The sequence below is a fragment of the Orcinus orca genome, chromosome 10 (genome assembly GCF_937001465.1).
Source record: "Orcinus orca chromosome 10, mOrcOrc1.1, whole genome shotgun sequence".
In the NCBI taxonomy this organism is placed as follows: Eukaryota; Metazoa; Chordata; class Mammalia; order Artiodactyla; family Delphinidae; genus Orcinus; species Orcinus orca.
In genome coordinates, this window is record NC_064568.1 from 13,248,862 (window position 1) to 13,269,369 (window position 20,508).

Below are 20,508 nucleotides of genomic sequence, written 5' to 3' on the forward strand. Positions count from 1 at the left end.
CTTTACAATGGTGTGTTAGTTTCTGCCGTATAACAGAGTGAGTCAGCTATACATATACATACATCCCCATATCTCCTCCCTCTTGTGGTTCATAGTCTTTTGTATTTAATGGGGCAAGATAATTTTTTTTTTAAGAAGGGAGGTGTGTGAAACCAACATAGATATTTCTAAGTGTTGGTGCTAAAAACTACTACCATTCTTACTACCATCTTCCACCATCCTCAATTCATACAAGAAATAATTTTTCAACATTAAAAATTAGAGGCAGGGTATAAAATCAGGACAAAAAAATGTTTTTTAAATTGTCTAAGTTCTGCCTTTTTAAAACAATATAGTTTGGGGAACCTGCATTTGAAGGTATACCCCCGAATATCTTCTTCACAAAACAATGACAGACATCAGACACCTCACAAGTAAAGATCCATTGATTTGGCTTAAGAAAGGAGCCCATTTTAGATCAGCTCAGTGCTTTGTGTCCACCTAGAGGGGTAGGCTAGGGAGAGTGGGAGGGAGACGCAAGAGGGAGGAGATGTGGGGTTTTATGTATATGTATAGCTGATTCACTTTGTTATACAGCAGAAACTAACACACCATTGTAAAGCAATTATACTTCCAATAAAGATGTTAAAAAAAAAAGAAAGGAGCCCACTTTAACTGAAAATAACAATGTGGTGTAGTGAAAAGACATCAGGACTTGAAGTCAAAAGTCTGTGTTTTGATTCCGAGATCTGACACTTACTAGTGGCAGGGACTTGAGGAAGCTGCTTCTCGACTTGAGGAAGCTGCTTCTCGTCTTGAGTTACTCATTCCACAGTTGTACAATGGGGATGATGATGATGATAAATCATACCTCATGGGGCTTTTGTGATGACAAAAGTTAATCATAGATTTGAAAGTGCTCTCTAAACAGTAAAATAGTATAGACAATTTAGCTATTAATTATTTTTCCAAGGCATTACAGTGGTGGCTTAGATTATCAAGGAGAAAGTGAAGCAAGCCATTGACGAAAGGACCAAGACATATTCTGTGGAGTGACAGTTTCCTTGGCTTTACCGTCTTCAGTGTCAAGACAAAAGAGGGAAAATCATCAGGATTATTTTGGAGGCAACCAGAGGACAAGCTCCTCCACATTCATTTCCTCAGCTCTCTACAGCTGGCTAAACGAGACTGTGCCAGCAAACCAGTAAACACCGCACTGATTTTCTTTTTTTTATAAACACAATTTCAGCTAAAAGACATTTCATAGTTAATGAATTGAATACTGAGCCAATTAGCCAGATCACCTACTTGCTAGCTGTAGCAACATTGATTTTGTGGAAATATTAATTATCTAAAACAAGATTTCCTGCTTAACCTTCAGAGCAAGCTTAAAATGCACTATTTTACATCACTGCCAAGGTTAAGAGGAAGATGCTTATGATGTGATGATAATTTATATTCCTGGAGTTACCGTTCATTTTAGAGGCATCAAGGCCACCTGGTCAAATGAAGGATACATGTGTGATGCTTAATTTCCAGCAGGAAATGGCAATGACAGGCAAGGTGATAAATATGAAGGCTCCACAGATGTAATACATTCGTTCATCTCTAAGTGCCACTCTTTGCCCAAATTACCTACATTTCAGCGATTTAAAAACCTCAACTCATGTAACATTTGTACACAAATGTTTTCTAGCTTCAACATCTGGTTGGCAAACAGTAAATGACATCACACATCTACTGCTATGTAATGATATTTTAAGTTCTTCCCTCTAACCAATTAAAGAAAAAAATGCAAAAATAATAAGAGTGAAAGCTATTTAATTTAAGAGCTTTTACTGAGTGTCTGCTGCCTGTGGAGCACTGTATTACATGCTGGGCTATCAGGATAGGGAAGCCACAGAGCTGCCACCAGTAAACTCATATTCAAGACTTTGCTCCTTATCATTATTAGGACGTTGGTCACAGAGCAAATCAGAGAAAGAAAGGGGATCAGAACCCAGTGTCTGGGACTCCAAGTTTGGTCCTCTCAGGTAGGAGCATTTCTTCAATGGGCCTTGCATTTTCCACCATGAAGTATTCCATGGACTAATTATTATCTCTATTATCTGCCAACGGGACCACTAAATGAATATTTTAAAAAAACAGCTCACTGGGCTTCCCTGGTGGCACAGTGGTTGAGAGTCCTCCTGCCGATGCAGGGGACACGGGTTCGTGCCCCGGTCCGGGAAGATCCCACATGCCGCGGAGGGGCTGGGCCCGTGAACCATGGTCACTGAGCCTGCGCGTCTGGAGCCTGTGCTCCGCAACGGGAGAGGCCGCAACAGTGAGAGGCCCGCGTACCGCAAAAAAAACCCAAGAAACAAAAAAACAGCTCACTTACAAAAGGTAATAAACAGCACTCCTATAAACTTCATGTTTTTTTTTTTTAGAATACACTAACTAGGCCCTGATTAGCTGTGGCAAACAGTGGGTCTATTTTATAAACCAAGCACATGACAGCTGTTCATCAGGAGTGGTCGTAACAGCCCTCTGATCAAAAAGTTACATGCACACCTGACAACAAAGGAAATAAAGTCTTTGGGAGATCTCCTCTCTCTCCTGCAGAACATCTCTTCCCAAAGCAAAGCACGTTTATCTTTGTCTCTGAGGGTTTTTTTGCATGTAAAGTGTTGAAATGTCAAGGTTGCTATCCCTACTAGCATCTCTTTGGGACCTCTGCTTCCATGTAGAGTAACTTACTAGTCTGCTTATCCAACAAAAATGTACTGAACAAAGCAAGGCACTGGTAAACTTTCTAGTGGGGTTGATGAGCAATAGACAAACTGGTAGATACAATTATAGACTCTTATTAGGGAAAATGTAAAGAAAATCAACAGGATATTGAAAAGATAGGACTGAGGAAAGCCACTTTAGCCAGCATGGCAAAGGTAGTTGATAGCAGGATTTTGCACCAAAAAACCAAAAATGACCCTTATTGTGACTGTGGACTTTAACTCTGATCTGGAAGAAGTGGTGACAAGAGATGCCTTGTACCATCTCATGGGGGGTTAGGAAGGGGAGGGGGAGTAAGATTTATTGCTACAGACAGGAGATAAAATTCTGGGAGGTTCTTACTTTCCATTGCCCAAATCCCTAACCTCATGAAATGTTTTCTCTTTTGCTGGTGGTTTGTCCTCCAGTATTGTTACTTTCTCCGTCTAGGGGCACAGTGCTGTTGTTGAAAGAATAGGCACTAAATATTTGTTTTGATCAGGTTTAAATTTAACACACGCTTGTTTACTTCTTGGCTAATGAAGGAGGAATTACTGAAGAAGGAATGGGGTTTCTCCAGGTGGCACTTGCCTTATAAATCTATGGGATGACCTCTGAGGGTACCTGTTTACTAGAGACAAAGACAGGCAGAAAGACAGAGGACCTTCTATACATCTATTCACAGATATAAAAACTCTGTGTAACATAACGACATTTAATGACATCTAATCATATTTGACAATAATTTAAAATTATTAAGTGAAATTAAAAACACAAATGAGACTATTAGAGCAGAACCTGATCAGCCGTCAACGTCATGAAAACAAATAGCTTCACTTTTCTCCTCTACACCAGAAACTTTGCAGATATTTCCTAATTCTTCAAATGACCAAGTGAGGCAGGGAAACCAGAAAGAACATCAGCGGCATCAGGTGAGCTCTGTTCTCGAGCTACTATCATGACTTCCTTAGCAACTTCAATCTTATTCTCTCATCCTCTGCAGAAATTTGGTGTTGAAAAATAAGACTAGTGATACTGAAATCCTGAACTGCACTCAGTGCGGTCTCTTACTGGCCAAAGAACAAAGCACAACTTCACCTTTTCACCCACGGATGCAAGTGGAGGTTGGTTAACAATATGACATCCAGAAAAAAAAGAGTCTGGCTCTTTTATTAGTATCACACTCCAAACTCAGTTTGGAGTTTCTTGGCAAATTGTTTCCTCTGATGGAGATGCATTTTCACTGCAGTAGAAATAGAAGAGCGACAGTATGGTGTAGTGATGAATCAGGCAAGTATTGAAGTCAAATGACCTGGAATCTGCTCCTGGCCTTTCAACTTCCTAGTTGAGTGGACTTTGGCTAGTCATTTAACTTTTTCATACCTCTGCTCTCTCCTTTGTAAAATGGGAATATCGAGAGTACCAGTGTCTAGAGTTGAGACAGGATTAAAAGACAATTCATATCTGGCTGCCTGGAACATGCAAATCAGGTAAGAATTGTTAGCTCCTGTTGTTATTATAGGTGGTTGGTTGGGGATGTGTGAACTGATGATCGGACTTACAGAAAGCTCCCACTGTACTGAACATGATGTAGATTTCAAGGCACTGAGCATGTTTTACAGAAGCACATATATGAGAATTTTGCTAATCTTTAGCCAGTAAACAGATATACTTCAAGGTCTTGAGGTAAAATGCAGAATAAATAAATAATCTTCACTCTACTCACTCCTTATCACCATCTTCTACTCTGCTGTATTCACCTCTTTCTGCTCTGTGTACTCCAGCCATACAGGTGGGTCTTCTTTGATTCCCCTAAATGTGCCACATTCTATTCTACCACAGTGCCTTTGCACATCCTGTATTTTCTGTCTGGAAAATGCTTCCTCTTGAGTCCTTACATATCCTTCAGATCTCAATTAGAGTCCCTTCCTCAGGGGAAATTACCATCTGTCTATGTTCTATGTCTATGTCAAAGTACCAAAACCATTTTTTTTCCCATTTACCTCAGTGGATGATTACATACTTCTTGTGTAATTACTTGATGAACACCCCCTGCCCCCTGTTAGAATGTGAACTCTAAGAAGAGGGACTGGGTCCTGTTTTCTTTCCTTTCTCAGCAAAGAGTGGATACTCCGAAAAAATTCTGAACTAATGAACACCATATACAGTTTTCTCCTCTGCTGAAATGCCTTGCTCTTTTCTCCGTACCCCTCCATTTTGCCTCTCCTTGAACAACAATCTAACCAACTACCTTATAAACAAACACCACTTTCAGGCCATCGCTCCATTCCCTCTCCGCTGCTGCTCATTCTGTCCTTTGTTCCTTAGAAATCAAGACTTCAACCTTCCTAATACTCACCACACTTGAGGTTACTTCTCCAGTATCTGTCTTCCCTGCTGGATGTAAGTTTCATATTTGTCTAGTGCATTGATGTGCTCCTGATCATCTAACACAGCACTTACTACCTAGTTGGTATTTGTTAAGTATTTATGGAAAGAAAGAAAAACAAACACGCAAAGGAAGTCTCCACACTGAATATTGATAACTCAGTTTTTTGCAACACATGTACTTGGATGATGTGGTGGTACTTCCCAAAGGTACTTAATTTTTCAAATATGCAGGAGGATTAATAATTTCCTAATAATATAAATAATTACTTAGCAGAAATCTCAGGTTGTGACTACTGAGGTTGAATTATATACAGGATCAATGGTTGTTTAGAGTATAATGAAGCTTAGTATCTTAGAGAGACCAATTGCTAACTGTTTCTGAAACCTTAGAACATCTTCCATGTTTAATGCTCAGTAAAATGTAAAAACGTGAATACAGTTGGATTTGGAGGGTGTACACCGACCAGTGAGAGGGCCAGACAGAACCACCCTAGTACCGGAGCATTTGCAGATGAAGTACCGGAGCACTTGTAGACAAAGGAGATAAGAAAGCACAGCACTCATGTATCTATGTACATTCTGTACATGAACAGGTAAAGGCATGTTGATAAACATACAAATTATATTTCCCTGGCATATTTCATTCTCACAATTTTAAAATACTATCATTATGCTTCTTCTGAGGACACTGGTGTTGAGAGGAGTGTGGAAACTTTCTCAAGGTCACACAGCCTTTCGGTGGTAGATACAGAGAATGTCAGCTCCAAAGGCAACGTGGGGGTTGTAAGGTCTAAGCAAATTTAGGAGAAATCACTTATTATAAATTACTCTAGTGGAGATAAGAAAACTGACATTTCAAAATAAACGCTGGGTCAGTAGTATTCTCTGTTCTGAGAAAACCCACTAAGGACCGTTTAAGGTGTGCAAATATACACCAATTACCTCCACACAGTTTCTGGAAGAGTTAGAAGTGGAGATGCGCTGGCCAATGTTAAATGGTCTGGTTGCTTATTCAGTAGTTATCCTAGGACTTCGATGCCTTAGAGAAAACTATTTCTCTGTGGATTTAGAGTTTGCCTGGCCTGTAAGATAGTGATTGCTCGTAAGAAATTGCAAGCATTCTTCCTTGAGAGGTTGACGAAAACAGAACTAAGACTCTGAGGAGTAAGAAAAAAAATGAGTTCTTCCTCAAATTTGAGGAAACAGTAAATTAGGTTGTCAAGGCTCCAAATGTGATGTTATTTAAGATTACACAGCTCAGAATTTATCAATTTTAAATTTTATATAACACAACCAAAGGCAATATGCTTTGCTTACAGGAAAGTAAGATGGAGTCTACAGTTAATACGATATATGCATTATATTTCTTTGACCTTATGATGCTATCAATGGATACTTTTGATTGCAAAACTTGCTACAAAGCTACAGTAAACAACACGGTGTGGTACTGGATAAGAACAGACATATAGATCAATGGGGTAGAAATTAACTCTTATACTTAGAGTCAATTGATTTTTGACAAGAGTGCATGACCATTCAATGGAAAAAGAATCATTTTTTCATTAACGGTTCTGGGACAAACAGATATCCGCATGCAAAAGAATACATTTGAAAAAATTTAAAAAGAATCAAGTTGGATCCCAACTTCAACATATCCAAAAATTAACTCAAGATGGATCACAGGCCTAAACTCAAGAGCTAAAACTACAAAACATTTTATTAGAAAACATAGGAGTAAATTTTTGTGACTCTGGATTAAGCAATGGTTTCTTAGATATGACATCAACAGCACATGTAACATTGTATATATGTGCCACATCTTCTTTATCAATTCATCTGTCGATGGACACTTGGGTTGCTTCCATGTCCTGGCTATTGTAAACAGAGCTGCAATGAACATTGTGGTACATGACTCTTTTTGAATTATGGTTTTCTCAGGGTATAAGCCCAGTAGTGGGATTGCTGGGTCGTATGGTAGTTCCATTTTTAGTTTTTTGAGGACCCTCCATACTGTTCTCCATAGTGGCTGTATCAATTTACATTCCCACCAACAGTGCAAGAGGGTTCCCTTTTCTCCACACCCTCTCCAGCATTTATTGCCTGTAGATATTTTGATGATGGCCATTCTGACCAGTGTGATTGTGAATACCCTATGGTAACACATATATATGGAATCTAAAAAAAAAAAAAAGGTTCTGAAGAACCTAGGGGCAGGACAGGAATAAAGACGCAGCCGTAGAGAATGGACTTGAGGACACGGGGAGGGGGAAGGGTAAACTGGGACAAAGTGAGAGAGTGGCATGGACATATATACACTACCAAATGTAAAATCGATAGCTAGTGGGAAGCAGCCGCATAGCACAGGGAGATCAGCTTGGTGCTTTGTGTCCACTTAGAGGGGTGGGATAGGGAGGGAGGGAGACGCAAGACGGAGGAGATATGGGGATGTACGTATATGCATAGCTGATTGACTCTGTTATACAGCAGAAACTAACACACCACTGTAAAGCAATTATACTCCAATAAAGACATTAAAACAACAAAAAAAGCACATGTAACAAAAGAAAAATTAGATAAATTGACTTCATCAAAATGAAAACCTTTGTAGTCGAAATGACGTCGTTAAGGAACTGAAAAGACAACATATAGAACTGGAGAAAGTATTTGCAAATCATGTATCTGATAAGGAACTTGTACCCAGTATATATAAAGTAATGTTACAGCACAATAATGGAAAGCCAAATAACCCAATTAAGAAACAGGCATAAGATTTGAATATATATATCTCCAAAGACAATATTACCAATAGTCAGTAAACACATAAAAAGTTGTTCAATATCATTAGCCCTTAGAGAAATGCAAATTAAAACCAGAGTAAGATATCACTTCACACCCACTATGACAGCTAAAATAAAAAAGACAGGCAATAACAAGTGCTGGCAAGGATATGCAGAGACTGGGACCCTCATACACTGTTAGTAGATTATAAACGGACACAGCCAATTTAGAAAATAGTTTGGCAGCTGCTCAAAATGTTAACATAAAGTTACCATTCGACCTAGCAATTCCACTCCTAGGAAGATAACTGAAAGAAATAAAAACATGTGTCCACATTGAAAAATCCATAAATCAATGTTTGCAGCAGCATTACTCAGAAAGCCAAAGAGTGGAAACAACCCAAATGTCCAACAACTGATGAATGGACAAACAAAATGGTCTTTTTCCATACAATGGCCTATTATTTGGCCATATAAAGAAATGAAGTACTGTTACACGCGACAACATAGATGAACCCTGCTAACATCATGCTAAGTGAAATAAGGCACAAAAGGCCACGTACTGCGTGATACCACTTATACGAAATGGCCAGAATGGGCAAAGTCATAGAGACAGAAATTAGGTTACTGGTTGTCCAGTGCTGGGCGGAATGAAGAATGACTGTTAACGAGTACAGGGATTCTTTTTAAGATGATGAAACTGCTCTGAAACTAGACAGTGGTGATGGTTATACAACTTTGTGAACAGGTTAAAAACTAACTAAATTGTACATCTTAAACTGTTGAATTATATAGTATGTGACATATCTTAATAAAATTGTTACTGAAAAAAGATGGTACTGGAAGTCAGAGGCAACGCTTTAACGAATTTTGTTTTTAAAAGAGAAACACTAAAAAAAAAGTACTCAGGTCAGGGAAATAGACTATTTTAGAGGAAACAGTACCTCATAGGGTAGTAAAGGCCAAGGCGCTTCTGTTTCTCTTATAGTTTTACATGGGCTGATTCATATATTCATTCAGCTTAATTTATTCCACAAGGATTTATTCAGCACCTATTCATAAGTACCTGTCCTCTGGGTGGTAACGTTTGAATACAATAGGAGAAAGCAATCGCTGAACTTAAAATTAAGAAAATCCATTTGTTGACTCCCTCACATCCCCTAACCCCTATTAAATAAATCTGTGCTGCTTAAAAGATAGTCTATAAGGCATAATTAAACTAAACTTTATGAGGTCAAGCTAACAGACTGCTCACAGCACAAGACTGCGTTGAATTTGGGGTGGGAGAGAAGTAAATGCTATGAAAAAAAAAATTGAAACGCTAAAGATATACAACAATGCAAATATTTCGCAGCAGATCAACACTGTAAATATCATGAGTGTGTACCCTAAATACACGTATCAGGAATAGATTACTGACGGGCAACACCATCCGTCAAGGGTTTAGCGGCTAGTACAGAATTGCATCTCTGGTAAAATATCTAACAGAATAATTTAGCTCTTGGAAAAACAGACACACTCACACACACTCACACACACATGAACTCTCACACACATGCACACACACCTTATCATGATGCTCCTGAGTTTGAGATTTAACCTCTGAACCCTAAAGCATTTGTTCTCTCCAGGGACCACATATTACAGCTGTGAAGTAAAAACCAGCCAGCGTGGTGCATAAAATACATGTCCACTAGGAGCCAACTGGCTTGTTCTGATTAGAGGCTACTTAGTGAAAGGTGCTGATTGGGAAGGCAGCAGAATCGGGCCCTTGATAGCACAGGGGCTTCTTTCTGCAGCCAGAAATGTCATAACACGAATCGTAACAATGCATGAGAGACCACAGTAGAACTGTTACAGACACAGGTTGGTCAGATACTCTAAATGTGATAATAGCTAGTTTCTAGGACTTTAGAGTGCCAGACAAAAAGGTCAAATTCAGGGAAAATGACCTAGAAAAAAAAAGTCCAGAGAGAGGGTCTAGGGGCCAAAAAACAACTCAGAATCACTTCAAATCATTACACTATGGAGAAAGGGTCAATTCCACCTATTTTATACCGGGCTATTCCAAGAGATGGGCAGAAATGTGCTGGCAAAAAGAAAAGCTTACTCTGAACTTCTGCAGAGTACTATCTTTTTCCAGTACTTCATCAAATCATACTACACAAAGATTAAAACCCCTTTTATGCTCCCCAGAGGAAAATACAAAGCGTGACACAAAACTTGCCCAGATTATTCCACATTTAATCAAGGCCGTCCCTCTCAATACTTTGCTTCCTAATACAGTTCAGTTACAAAAGTACCTGACCTCGGTCTCACTCCTAGGTGGTTTTATTTTTTCCTTGATGAAGGTGGTCAGGAAAGAAATGATCTACTAGTTTCCTACCGTGGCCATAAACAAGTTACCACAAATTTGGTGGCTTTAAACAAAAGAAACCTATTCTCTCACATTTTGAAAGCTATTAGTCTGAAATCAAGGTGTCGGCAGGGCTGTGTTCACCGCCAAGGCTCTAATCCTCCCTGGGCTCTTCCAGCTTACGATGGCCATTGGCAATTGTTGGTGCCCCTTGGCTTCTTCTCTCCAACCTCTGCCTCCATGGTCACAGTGCCTTCTCCTCTGTGTGTCTCCACTTTTGTCTCTTGAAAAGTCCTTGCCATGGAAGGCAGCTATGCTAACCACGATACCACCAAGGCCTCGGCAAGGACCCTGCCATGGGATTTAGGGTCCAAATGCTTAACTCTGGATGATCTCAAGATCTTTAATTTAATTACATCTCTAAAGACCCGTTTTTCCAATTTGTTCCACAACTGCGTTTTCACTCATCATTCGTTGCCTTTGGTATAATGCAATTTTCCAAAGCGTTTTCCATTTTTGCCAACAAAGTCTTCCCAATGACAGGTTCTAGGTGCATGTATCTTGTACTAAATTATTATTCTAACCACTACAGGTGGTCAATTAGATTCTGAATTTGAACCATAATCTCTCACATAAAAACTCTTGAAAAAGAATGCGATACGATGAGAGTGTTCTCTAGGTCGACACCTTCTCCCGTTCAAAAACTGCTGCCTCTTTCAACTAACTGGTGACACCTAACTGATGGTAGACCAAAACTTCAAACTTACAGCGCAGTGATGGTCAGATTTGATCCTCATTGTCTAAAAACTAAACTTGCAGAACAATCAAACAAAATTATTTTAATATTTAGTGACTGAATTATTCCAACAATAAAACAAAAAGGGATGACATTTTAGTAACATTACTTTAAAAAAAAAGATACGAAGTGTTAATTGTTTTTAACTTGGTGATTTCTGTTAAAGCCCTGACTCATCAAGCCTGTATAAACACCTATCTGGTCCTGGTTGCCAATTTTAATGTGTACTGTATTCTTAAGAATGCTCCTGAATTTTAAAAAATTCTCTATACTTCATTGACTTAGTCATAAACTACTCTTTGTCAGACCGCAAACTGGACTGCAGGATGACTGAAGGAAATATACCTAATAAACGGATAGCTACAATTAACTAGCATCTGTACATTACAGGTTTTGTGGAAGAGACAGAAAAAAAAAATACAAGTGAGAATAATGCTGTGTACTTGTGAATTTCAACTCTTTGTACCACATCTCACAACTGCCCACACCACTAAGAACCAACAGCACACCTATGTACTAACCAGTTCTGCATTATGAAATTTTCAACAGACACCAATTGTCACCATTCTTTTTAGTACTATGGTAAGTAGCAGACAATACCTACTAAAAACATTATTTCAGAAACTCAGCAAGTTTGGGTTTGAATTCTTCTAACTATTCAAATGAGAAAATTTTAATTCTTTCATGGAGGATCAAAGCCCTTCATTGATAAATGTTAGCAGCTTTGCAATTCAAATACTTCTTAGTTGATCAAGTTTTAATTCATCTAAATATTCACAAATTATTTATCCAAACAGTCGTCCACCAACATTTTATTGCTCAGAAACAAAAGTCTGCCTATTTAAGCAGCTGGCCTTCCTAATTAAAAATCAGTCAAGTCAGTCCTGAGTTTGGCCATCTATCAAACTCCCAGTTATTGTTCTGATTGCACATTTTATTCTTTGGCTATGAAAGATAAACTAAACATTAAAAGCAATGAACATTGGAAATTTACTGCGAATAACTGCAATGATCAAGACTCAAAAACCAGGTTGCTGGGCTTCCCTGGTGGCGTAGTGGTTGACAGTCCACCAGCCAATGCGGGGGACACGGGTTCGTGCCCCGGTCCGGGAAGATCCCACATGCCGCGGAGCAGCTGGGCCCGTGGGCCATGGCCGCTGAGCCTGTGCATCCGGAGCCTGTGCTCCACAACGGGAGAGGCCACAACAGTGAGAGGCCCGCGTACCGCAAAAACAACAACAACAACAACAACAACAAAAAACAGATTGACAAAAGCCCCAGTTGGAGTACAGTAAAACATTCTAAACTTAATATATTAATCTTTATTACCATCATCACAATTGTCAGAGGGCACCTAAGTTAAGGAGAACTCAGACAAGGCTTACTTTAGTACCCATAAGAAAGATCTTTTTCAATGATGTTATCTGATCAGCTACTGTTCATCAATGTGATATTTTCACCATAAAAATTGTTGACTGCACATAACTGATAAACCAAAATTAATCTCAGAATGGATTGGTTTATTGAGTTCTCTCTCTCTCTCTCTCTCTATATATATATATATAGAGAGAGGTCATAGAAGGCCAATATGGGGTGGTTTTTGCACCTAAGGTTCCCTTTCATTTATCATCTTTATCCTTCTTTTTTCTTCCTTTTCCTCTTCTATTCCCTTCCTCATAATACAAGCTCAGGAGGTACACATGCAGGGTTTGAATAGAGTGTACCAATCTAGTTTCTTTTCCCACCTCATGCGAGGTACCAACAGAGATCAGCATATCCATCACTTCCTTCAAAAGAACACCACCTCGCCCACAGCCAAGACCATGCCAGTTTCCCTACAGCAGGCAGGCGACTTGATTTTGTTAAGTGATTTAATTTTACCGTAAGCAATTTGGAGGTACTTATGTATGAATTATAGTCATCCCCAGCAGGAGATGAGCAGTATTAAGTCTTCTGTTTTGAAGATCTGAACTGTTATAAAACAGCTGAACTTCTTCCAGGAAGAAGGCCCCAAACAATGTTTATGAAGCAATCAGTTTGACAGGCTAAAATCTGAGAGTTATTGGATTAGTCTCTTGGAAGCCCTTCTTAACAATCTACATTTAAAGTACATCTTTTTTCACAGGTGGGGGAGGAATAATACAGGAGTAAAAAAACTTATAATAACATGTCATTTACTGCTTGGGGATAGAAAGTTTGCCAACTCACAGTTATTTATCATAAAATATCAATATTCAGAATGTTTTACAACCTACTAGCAATAAACTGGAAATTTGCATATTAACTTTTAGAGCAGAAATATTGTTATTAATTATTCTCATTATGGAACCTGAAACCAATTATATTAAAATTCGAGCCACAAATGTATGCATAATTGTGGTACACAACATTATGGTTTTAGATATTAACAGCAAATCAACATTATGACAGCATCAGGAAGCTTATAACTAAAAAATTAAAAACAAACTAATGATGGATGTACTATATGAAAGGTTGTAAACACACTGAAAAATCCAAGTTTGTGTCTACAAAAGAAACATTTTATTAATCACCCAAATCTATAGTTTGAACATGAATTCTACAAGGAAAGTGTAGTTTTAGCTGTCATGAGGGAACTATGCATGTCAAATGCCATGAAATGAGCATCTGCTCAAAAGTCAGGTAGCCAGATTCCTATGCTGGGTCCTCTCCCTTCCACTGCACCCTTGGTGAAAATTATCTCATTTCACTAATCTGCAGATTCTTTACCTACGAAAGAAAAATAATGACTATACTTCCTTGGGTTATGTTGAGAACTAAATGGGATAACGCTTCCAAAATGCTTAGCCTCATCTCCGACCTAGAGTAATCAAATCATAATAAAAATTATAACAATAGCTAACAGTTATTAACCCCTAATGTGTGCCAGACAATGATCTAGGAATTTTAGGCAATATTAATTTATGTGATCTTCACAATAAAGGAGGTAGAGTTATTAACCCTATTTTATGGATAAAGAAACTGAGGCAGAGAGAAGAACCTTGTCCCAGGTCACAGGGTTACAGGATAAATTGAATTCCAACCCAGGGAACCTAACTCCAGGGCTTGTGCCCTTACCCCCTATACCTAAGTGTTTAATAAAGGTTAGTTATTATTCTTATTTTAAAAAGACAGAAAAAAGAGGGGAAAAGAGGTGAAGAGAAGAAAAGACAGAAGGAAAATACAGAAGCAGCTTTTTCATCATTTTCTCATGCTAGGAATTATTCTGGGCTTTTGCATATGCTTTATAATTTAATCTTCATAACACCCTAAGGCGGAAGTATGGTTATCCCCAGGGCTCTGATGAGATGTTTCAGTTCTAGCAACATTATAAGACACATAAAGTGGAATGGAGCAATGGACAACATTCCATTCTATCTAAACTTAGGCAATATAGTATCTCAGTTTCTCAAGCCCACATTCACAAATTTTTAAAACAGTGACTTGGGTATTTTATAAGCGTGTAAGTGTAGATTACAACTTACTTAAAAAAATCCACATCTATATGTCAGTGAACAAAATTGCCTTGTTGCCTAATTGTGTAAGGTGATTCTCAAGCAGATTTGGATTGGGATGCTTGGCTGGGAAGTAGGTAGGTAGGGTGACAGAGCTGTAGCACTTCATTCTGTATAGACACAGCCTCTGGAAAAATCCCCACCATGAAGCAGTGAAAGTAATGAACTGAAATTCCTTCTACTCCTGGCCTTATCTTCTGATTCAGGTACGTACGTAAGAGTTAAAGAACATTCAACTTGCTTTACCCCTTGTGAGAAGGGAAGGTTAAAGGAAAGCTATTCCTAAACACTTCATTGAAGCTATATATACTCTTGCGCCAGGTTTTCAGGATACAAGTAAACTTTGATGGCATGTTTTAACATATGATGCCCCAACACATACCCTTATCTGGAAGTAGGATGGCGATTGTCTTCTACACAAACTCAAGGTGGAAATACTTGCATCTACCTCTGAAGCACTCCCAAAGGACTGCCAGAAAGTCCTTAAATGCAGTGGTTCAACTCATACCCCACACATGGCCTGATGACTTTAACATCCAATCCTTATAACTTATTCATTTATTCAACATTATTGCAAGTTTACTAAATGCCAGGCGCTGGGTAGACCCTGGTAAATTAATCAATCAAGTTTGCTAGCCCAAGGTGAAACAGTAGGACTAGATGGTAGAAGGGGCATTGGTAGTCTACTATTAGAAGCAGGCTAAATGACAGAAAGAGAAGTGATTGACCCTGGCTTAATATTGCAAGGGGACTGAAAACAAAATGTGCTCCAAATTACATTACAATACTCTATGCTCGTGAAAATGTCCACACCTTATCAAGAGTGACTTCAATTATGCTCTGCCTGTTTAATCAAGGAAAGTTTGCTGTCCTAAGAAAAGCGGGGGTTCTTAGAGGCATCATCTCCATTAATTAGATTCTTTGCTTATGTGAATTAATTCATTTTTTAAATGCTAAATACAAGAGATTATCAAATTCTGTCTATAAAAGCAGTATGAAAATATTTTTTAAATAAATCATAAATGATGTCTACCTTATCAAATTATCGTGTGGATAAAGTTACAGAAGGTATATAAATGAGATCTGAAGGTGTAACATGTTAGATAAAGATGAAGGGATTTTTTTTCTTATAAAATCAAAGTGAGTCTAACACAGGCACAAATCAAGGTGTGCTGGATAGGAGCTGAAGCTGCCATTCCTTGGTTCTCACTTATTAATTATGTAAATAACAAGTAATTCAGTAACTTCAATCTTCAATTTAATTTTTTTTTATTTTAAGATACAGGCCAGGAAACCTTTAAGGTCCGTTTCAGCCATAAGATCATATGATTAAAAATGAAGAAATATTCTTACTTGCGTATTATAGTTCAGTAAGTATGGTCAAAAGGCAACATCTTTTTCCCTCAATGATTATGAAAATGCTTGGGAGAAAGCAATTACTCGGTAACATTTAAAAGATGTCATTGTCATGCTCCACCTTATATCAATGAAGAAAAACATTTTATTCTAACCAATTAAAAATGATTTTTGAATAGAGGCAATGTCTTTTAATTTTTTTTTTAATTTAAAAAGGATAGAAAAGAAAGGTCTAGAAACTATATGTTAACGATCAAAATGCTAGACTCCAGAAAATGACTAGAATAGAAAGGGTGCAGGTTTACCAAAAAAATACATCCTCCCCCAAAATAACTTTATACATATATTTTCTTTGTTGTGTCACTGAATAGGCAATTAATAAAGCAATTTGTTTATTCCTACATATAAATTATTCTAGACTCTGGAGATATAAGGATGGACAAGATAGCCTCACCTCTCTTACAACTTAGATTCTATCATAGAAGTCAAATAATGAGAAAAAAGAAATACACAAAATCATTCCAGATCATAGTGAGTCCTAATGATTGAAAATGATGTTGTTATGTAGAAAAGTAGAGGGCAACAAAAAGGTAGGCAGAAGACAGGAGAAGAAATGGAAGGAGCTGCTTCTTAGGTTAGACATGGTGATATGGAAACTTTCTCTTAGGAGGTCACACCTAAATTGAGAACTAAGTATCATAGGAAGTGAGCGTGTGAAAGATCAGGAGAAAAGCAAATAAGGCAGAGGGAGTGAAAGTATCAAGGACTGGTGCAAAAGATAGTTTGTCATTTTTGAGAAATGAAAACAAGACCATGGTAATGAATTTGAGATTTAGTCTAAGTGCAGTAGAAGGCATAAAGCGGGAAAGTAGAATGGTCTCATTTACATGTTTAAAAGATTACTCTGGCTGTTTTATGATAAATGGTTAAGGAAGATCTAGACAAGATTCACAGAGACCAGGTACAAGCGGATGTTGTAGAAATTGTCCATCTTGATTTCAGCAAGGCATCTGGCAAAGATTCTCATTACTCTAAGAACAAGTAGGAGATACTGAGGTTCAAGTATAGTATGTATGGGTAAATGTGTAGCTAATTGAACACGAGTAGGTGAAGGATATTGATTTATCAATTTAATCTCATTTTATTGGACATTCTCTACTGGCAGGCTGCCCTGTCCTGGTCAACATTTTGTATCAATTATTTGAATGGACACACGCTTATCACATTTTCTGCTGACACTGAAGTAAAAGGATCAGTATGTCAGATTTTAAAAAAAAGATTTAAAACAATTTCAACTGTGATGGAACAAAGGGTCACAACACAGAAGGTGAATTTAATAGGAGTAAATATAAAATTCTGGATTTAGGCATTAAAATAACATAATTGGGTAGCTCTGGATTAATAGCCATTCATGAAAAATCAATCCTCTAATTTTATATGAAAAAAGTTGAAATATGAGACTGAGGTTTTAAAAAAAAGTAAATATCAATGTCAGCCCCATTCATCAAAAGAGAAGCTCACATCGTGGGATACTACTGTTCCCACTGGCCTCTGCAAAGTCAAGGCACACGCATAGAGTTGGGTACAGACATTTCTACAGGGTCACAGTTTAATAGATAATTGAATAAAATTGTGTTGTGAAGAAGATGGTTGTGGATTGAGTACCTGGAGAAGAAAAGAATTATGGGACAAGGGACATGAACATATTTTCACGTGTCTGAACCTAACCAGAATCATAGAGTAAGCACTGGGAGTGAAGGTGATAGAGATTTAGATACTTAGCCCAATTTTAAGGAAGAGATATTGTGCTTGGTTTTGTGTTTTTGAACAAGTACAGCAATCACAGGTCAGGATGCTCTGTGATGAAAAGGTGAGCTCTCTATCTTCAGAATTTTTCAAGCTGAATGCTTATCAGCTGACGATTCTGAGGGTGGCAGGATGTTAGGCATAAGAAGTGCGATAAGCAGGGTGGATTCCAAACTCAGGCACCTCAACCACAAAACGAGTGGCAGAGCTTTTACTTTGGCTAAACTATTCTATTTAAATGACTATCCCTGCATATGAGATTCTATCTTTCCAATATTTTTAGTAGTAGAAATGCCTGGACTTCTACAAAAGGAGAGCCTTAAAAGTTAGTAATTTGTTTTTTAAATGTCATAAATTAGAAAAGCAAAAGGTTGTTAATGCTATGTTAATCTCTTTTCTGTTCCTGTTATTGTTACCGTTTTTAAAAAAAATTTCCTACACTGTGAAATCCAAAAATCAATGAAGTACAAGAGTAACTGAATACAGAGATTTCCCTACTCTGAGAGTCTATGATTATTTTCTAAAATGAATCCAACAAAATCTATTTGTTAAAAATATAGATACCACATTTGTGTTAAACCAAAAGAAATAAACACTTTGGTTCTGTAGCACTCAATCAGACATATCCTCCTATTTTTCTGCTCACCTTAGATTATTTGGAAGACTACTGCAGAAGACATTCACGAAGAAAATAAGCCTGGTATCCCATATATACCTAATACTTAGAAAATTCATTTCTCAACTCATCAAAATGCCACCAAACAGCAATAAGAAATTAAGTACTGAATATTAGGTATATTTGATATTGAGTTTCTGGAGAGGATTTTGTTAATGAGAATATCCTACAGCGTTACTGCCAACCGACTTTGTAATTAGGAAAGCTTTGACATTCATGCACTGCTATATGAGTTGGGATTTTACACAAGGAAATACATAATCATAGGCAAATACATAAACCCTTAAAAATACCACTGAACATCAATCCTTCAAGGTGTCTATACTCAATGTGTACTCACTGCTCTTGCCTGTGGATTTTATTTTCAACTTGCGATCTCTAAATTCCACTATCTTTCACATGCTCATGAACTTTCATTAGCTGATAATCCTAAAAGATTGCAATTTGCTTTTTAAATGTTCTAAACCACAAATATAAAAGGTAAAGCTTTGATTGCCTTTACTTTTTGTTTTTTGCAGTTGCTTTTAAATTTTTCCTTTTCCTTCAAATAAGAAAAAGTATTAGAGAATTATAGGATTAAGAGACTACCAAGCTTTTTTCTTTTCCAACTGTGAGCTTTATGGCCAAATCGCTTGTCACATGGACTATTAACTTACTGGTAATTCAACTGCTTGCTTATACATATTCACTTTAAAATATGTGTGTGTGTGTGTGTGTGTGTGTACGTGCAATTTGTTGTACATGTAAACTTATACGTGTATAAATTTGAGTGTATGTGAATTTATGTGTATAGAGCATCATATAACCAAATTATCTTATAGTCAAACTATCTCAACCCTTATAAAAGCAGAAGAATACATCTTCCCATTCAGATTTACAGTTTACCCTACAATGAAAGATATTTTGCAAATATGAAAGAAGGGTAAAGAAGATCAACATGAAAACGTAAAATCTGTTTGGTGTTTTAAGATAAACTGTTTTAAAGGCTGATTGGTACAAGGCACAAAAACTCAAAGTCACATTTGCAGCAGGATATAATTGCTACTTACAAGCAAACTGAAGCTTTGCTTCTCTGCTAACAATTGTTCCAAATGAGTTTGTTGCTCTGCACTGGTACGTTCCAGCGTCTTGGGTTTTATTGGGGTTATTGATCAACAAGCTGCCTTCAACAACACTGTAGCGGAAATCCATACCAATGTCAACATCTGTTCCATTTAACTTCCACCTATAGTATAAAAATGCCAGTAGATAAAGCCTTGTAATATTAATCAATAATTCTGAGTTGTCTAAAATACATAAAAACTATGAATCGCATGAAATATCATCTGTGACTGTTTTTTAACCATGGTAAAAAAAAAAATTAGAAAAGCTCTACCCAGCAATGGTGCCAACATAGATGCATACACATGCTTTAAAAGAGCACGTCCTTTTAAAGTAAACAAGATATTAAAATTTTAACACTTGTTTTTGTGACTACTTACAATGCTACAGACACTTCCCTTTTTTTTTGGAAAGAATACACCATTTTCCGGTAGATTGCAGAGTATTTGATGAAATTGCAGAGTTGCTTTGATTTGGTCCTTAATATGACTGAAATGGCTGACTACAAAGCAGAGGAATTCCATTGATCTAGAGTTATCTTAGGAACCAAACTAGCCTTCAACAGGGATCACTTTGAAGATCTCCTTAGCTACCAGCACTCAAACATCAATCAACCAGCCCAATAAACTGTAGATCAGGCCATTAGGTAACAGACACAAAGAGTGTTTTCTTGCTTTTCTGTTTGTTTACTTGGATCATCTGTGTATCTGAGTATAGGGCCTGGCCCAATAAATTAGTTTTAGTGGGACTCACACATTTAAACAGAAAAGCTTTAGTAACAAGATCTCCTTTTTTTTTTTTTTTAAACAGCCAATAACATTCCAGAGAGACCTTATTTTAACCAAACTGCATTTCAGTAAGTTGTTTTAATACGTACAAACTTTTGAACTAATACAAAACAATGATTATCTTTTTTTCTCTTCCTTCCCCACAATCCTACATAAAATATCAGGTAATGGATACAGCATAGTCAGAGTATCTGA

General features: G+C 37.4%; 1 protein-coding gene across 5 annotated transcripts in view; it reads right to left on the bottom strand.

Annotated features, from left to right (window-relative positions):
* The window catches only part of CNTN4 (contactin 4), a 966,359-nt gene that overhangs the window by 306,369 nt on the left and 639,482 nt on the right, over positions 1 to 20,508 (bottom strand). For all 5 annotated transcript variants that reach the window (XM_033437184.2, XM_004274769.3, XM_049715562.1 and 2 more), the window contains one exon: positions 19,474 to 19,649. In XM_033437184.2, the coding sequence (XP_033293075.1) occupies positions 19,474 to 19,649 (176 nt within the window). The remainder of the gene's footprint in view (positions 1 to 19,473; positions 19,650 to 20,508) is intronic.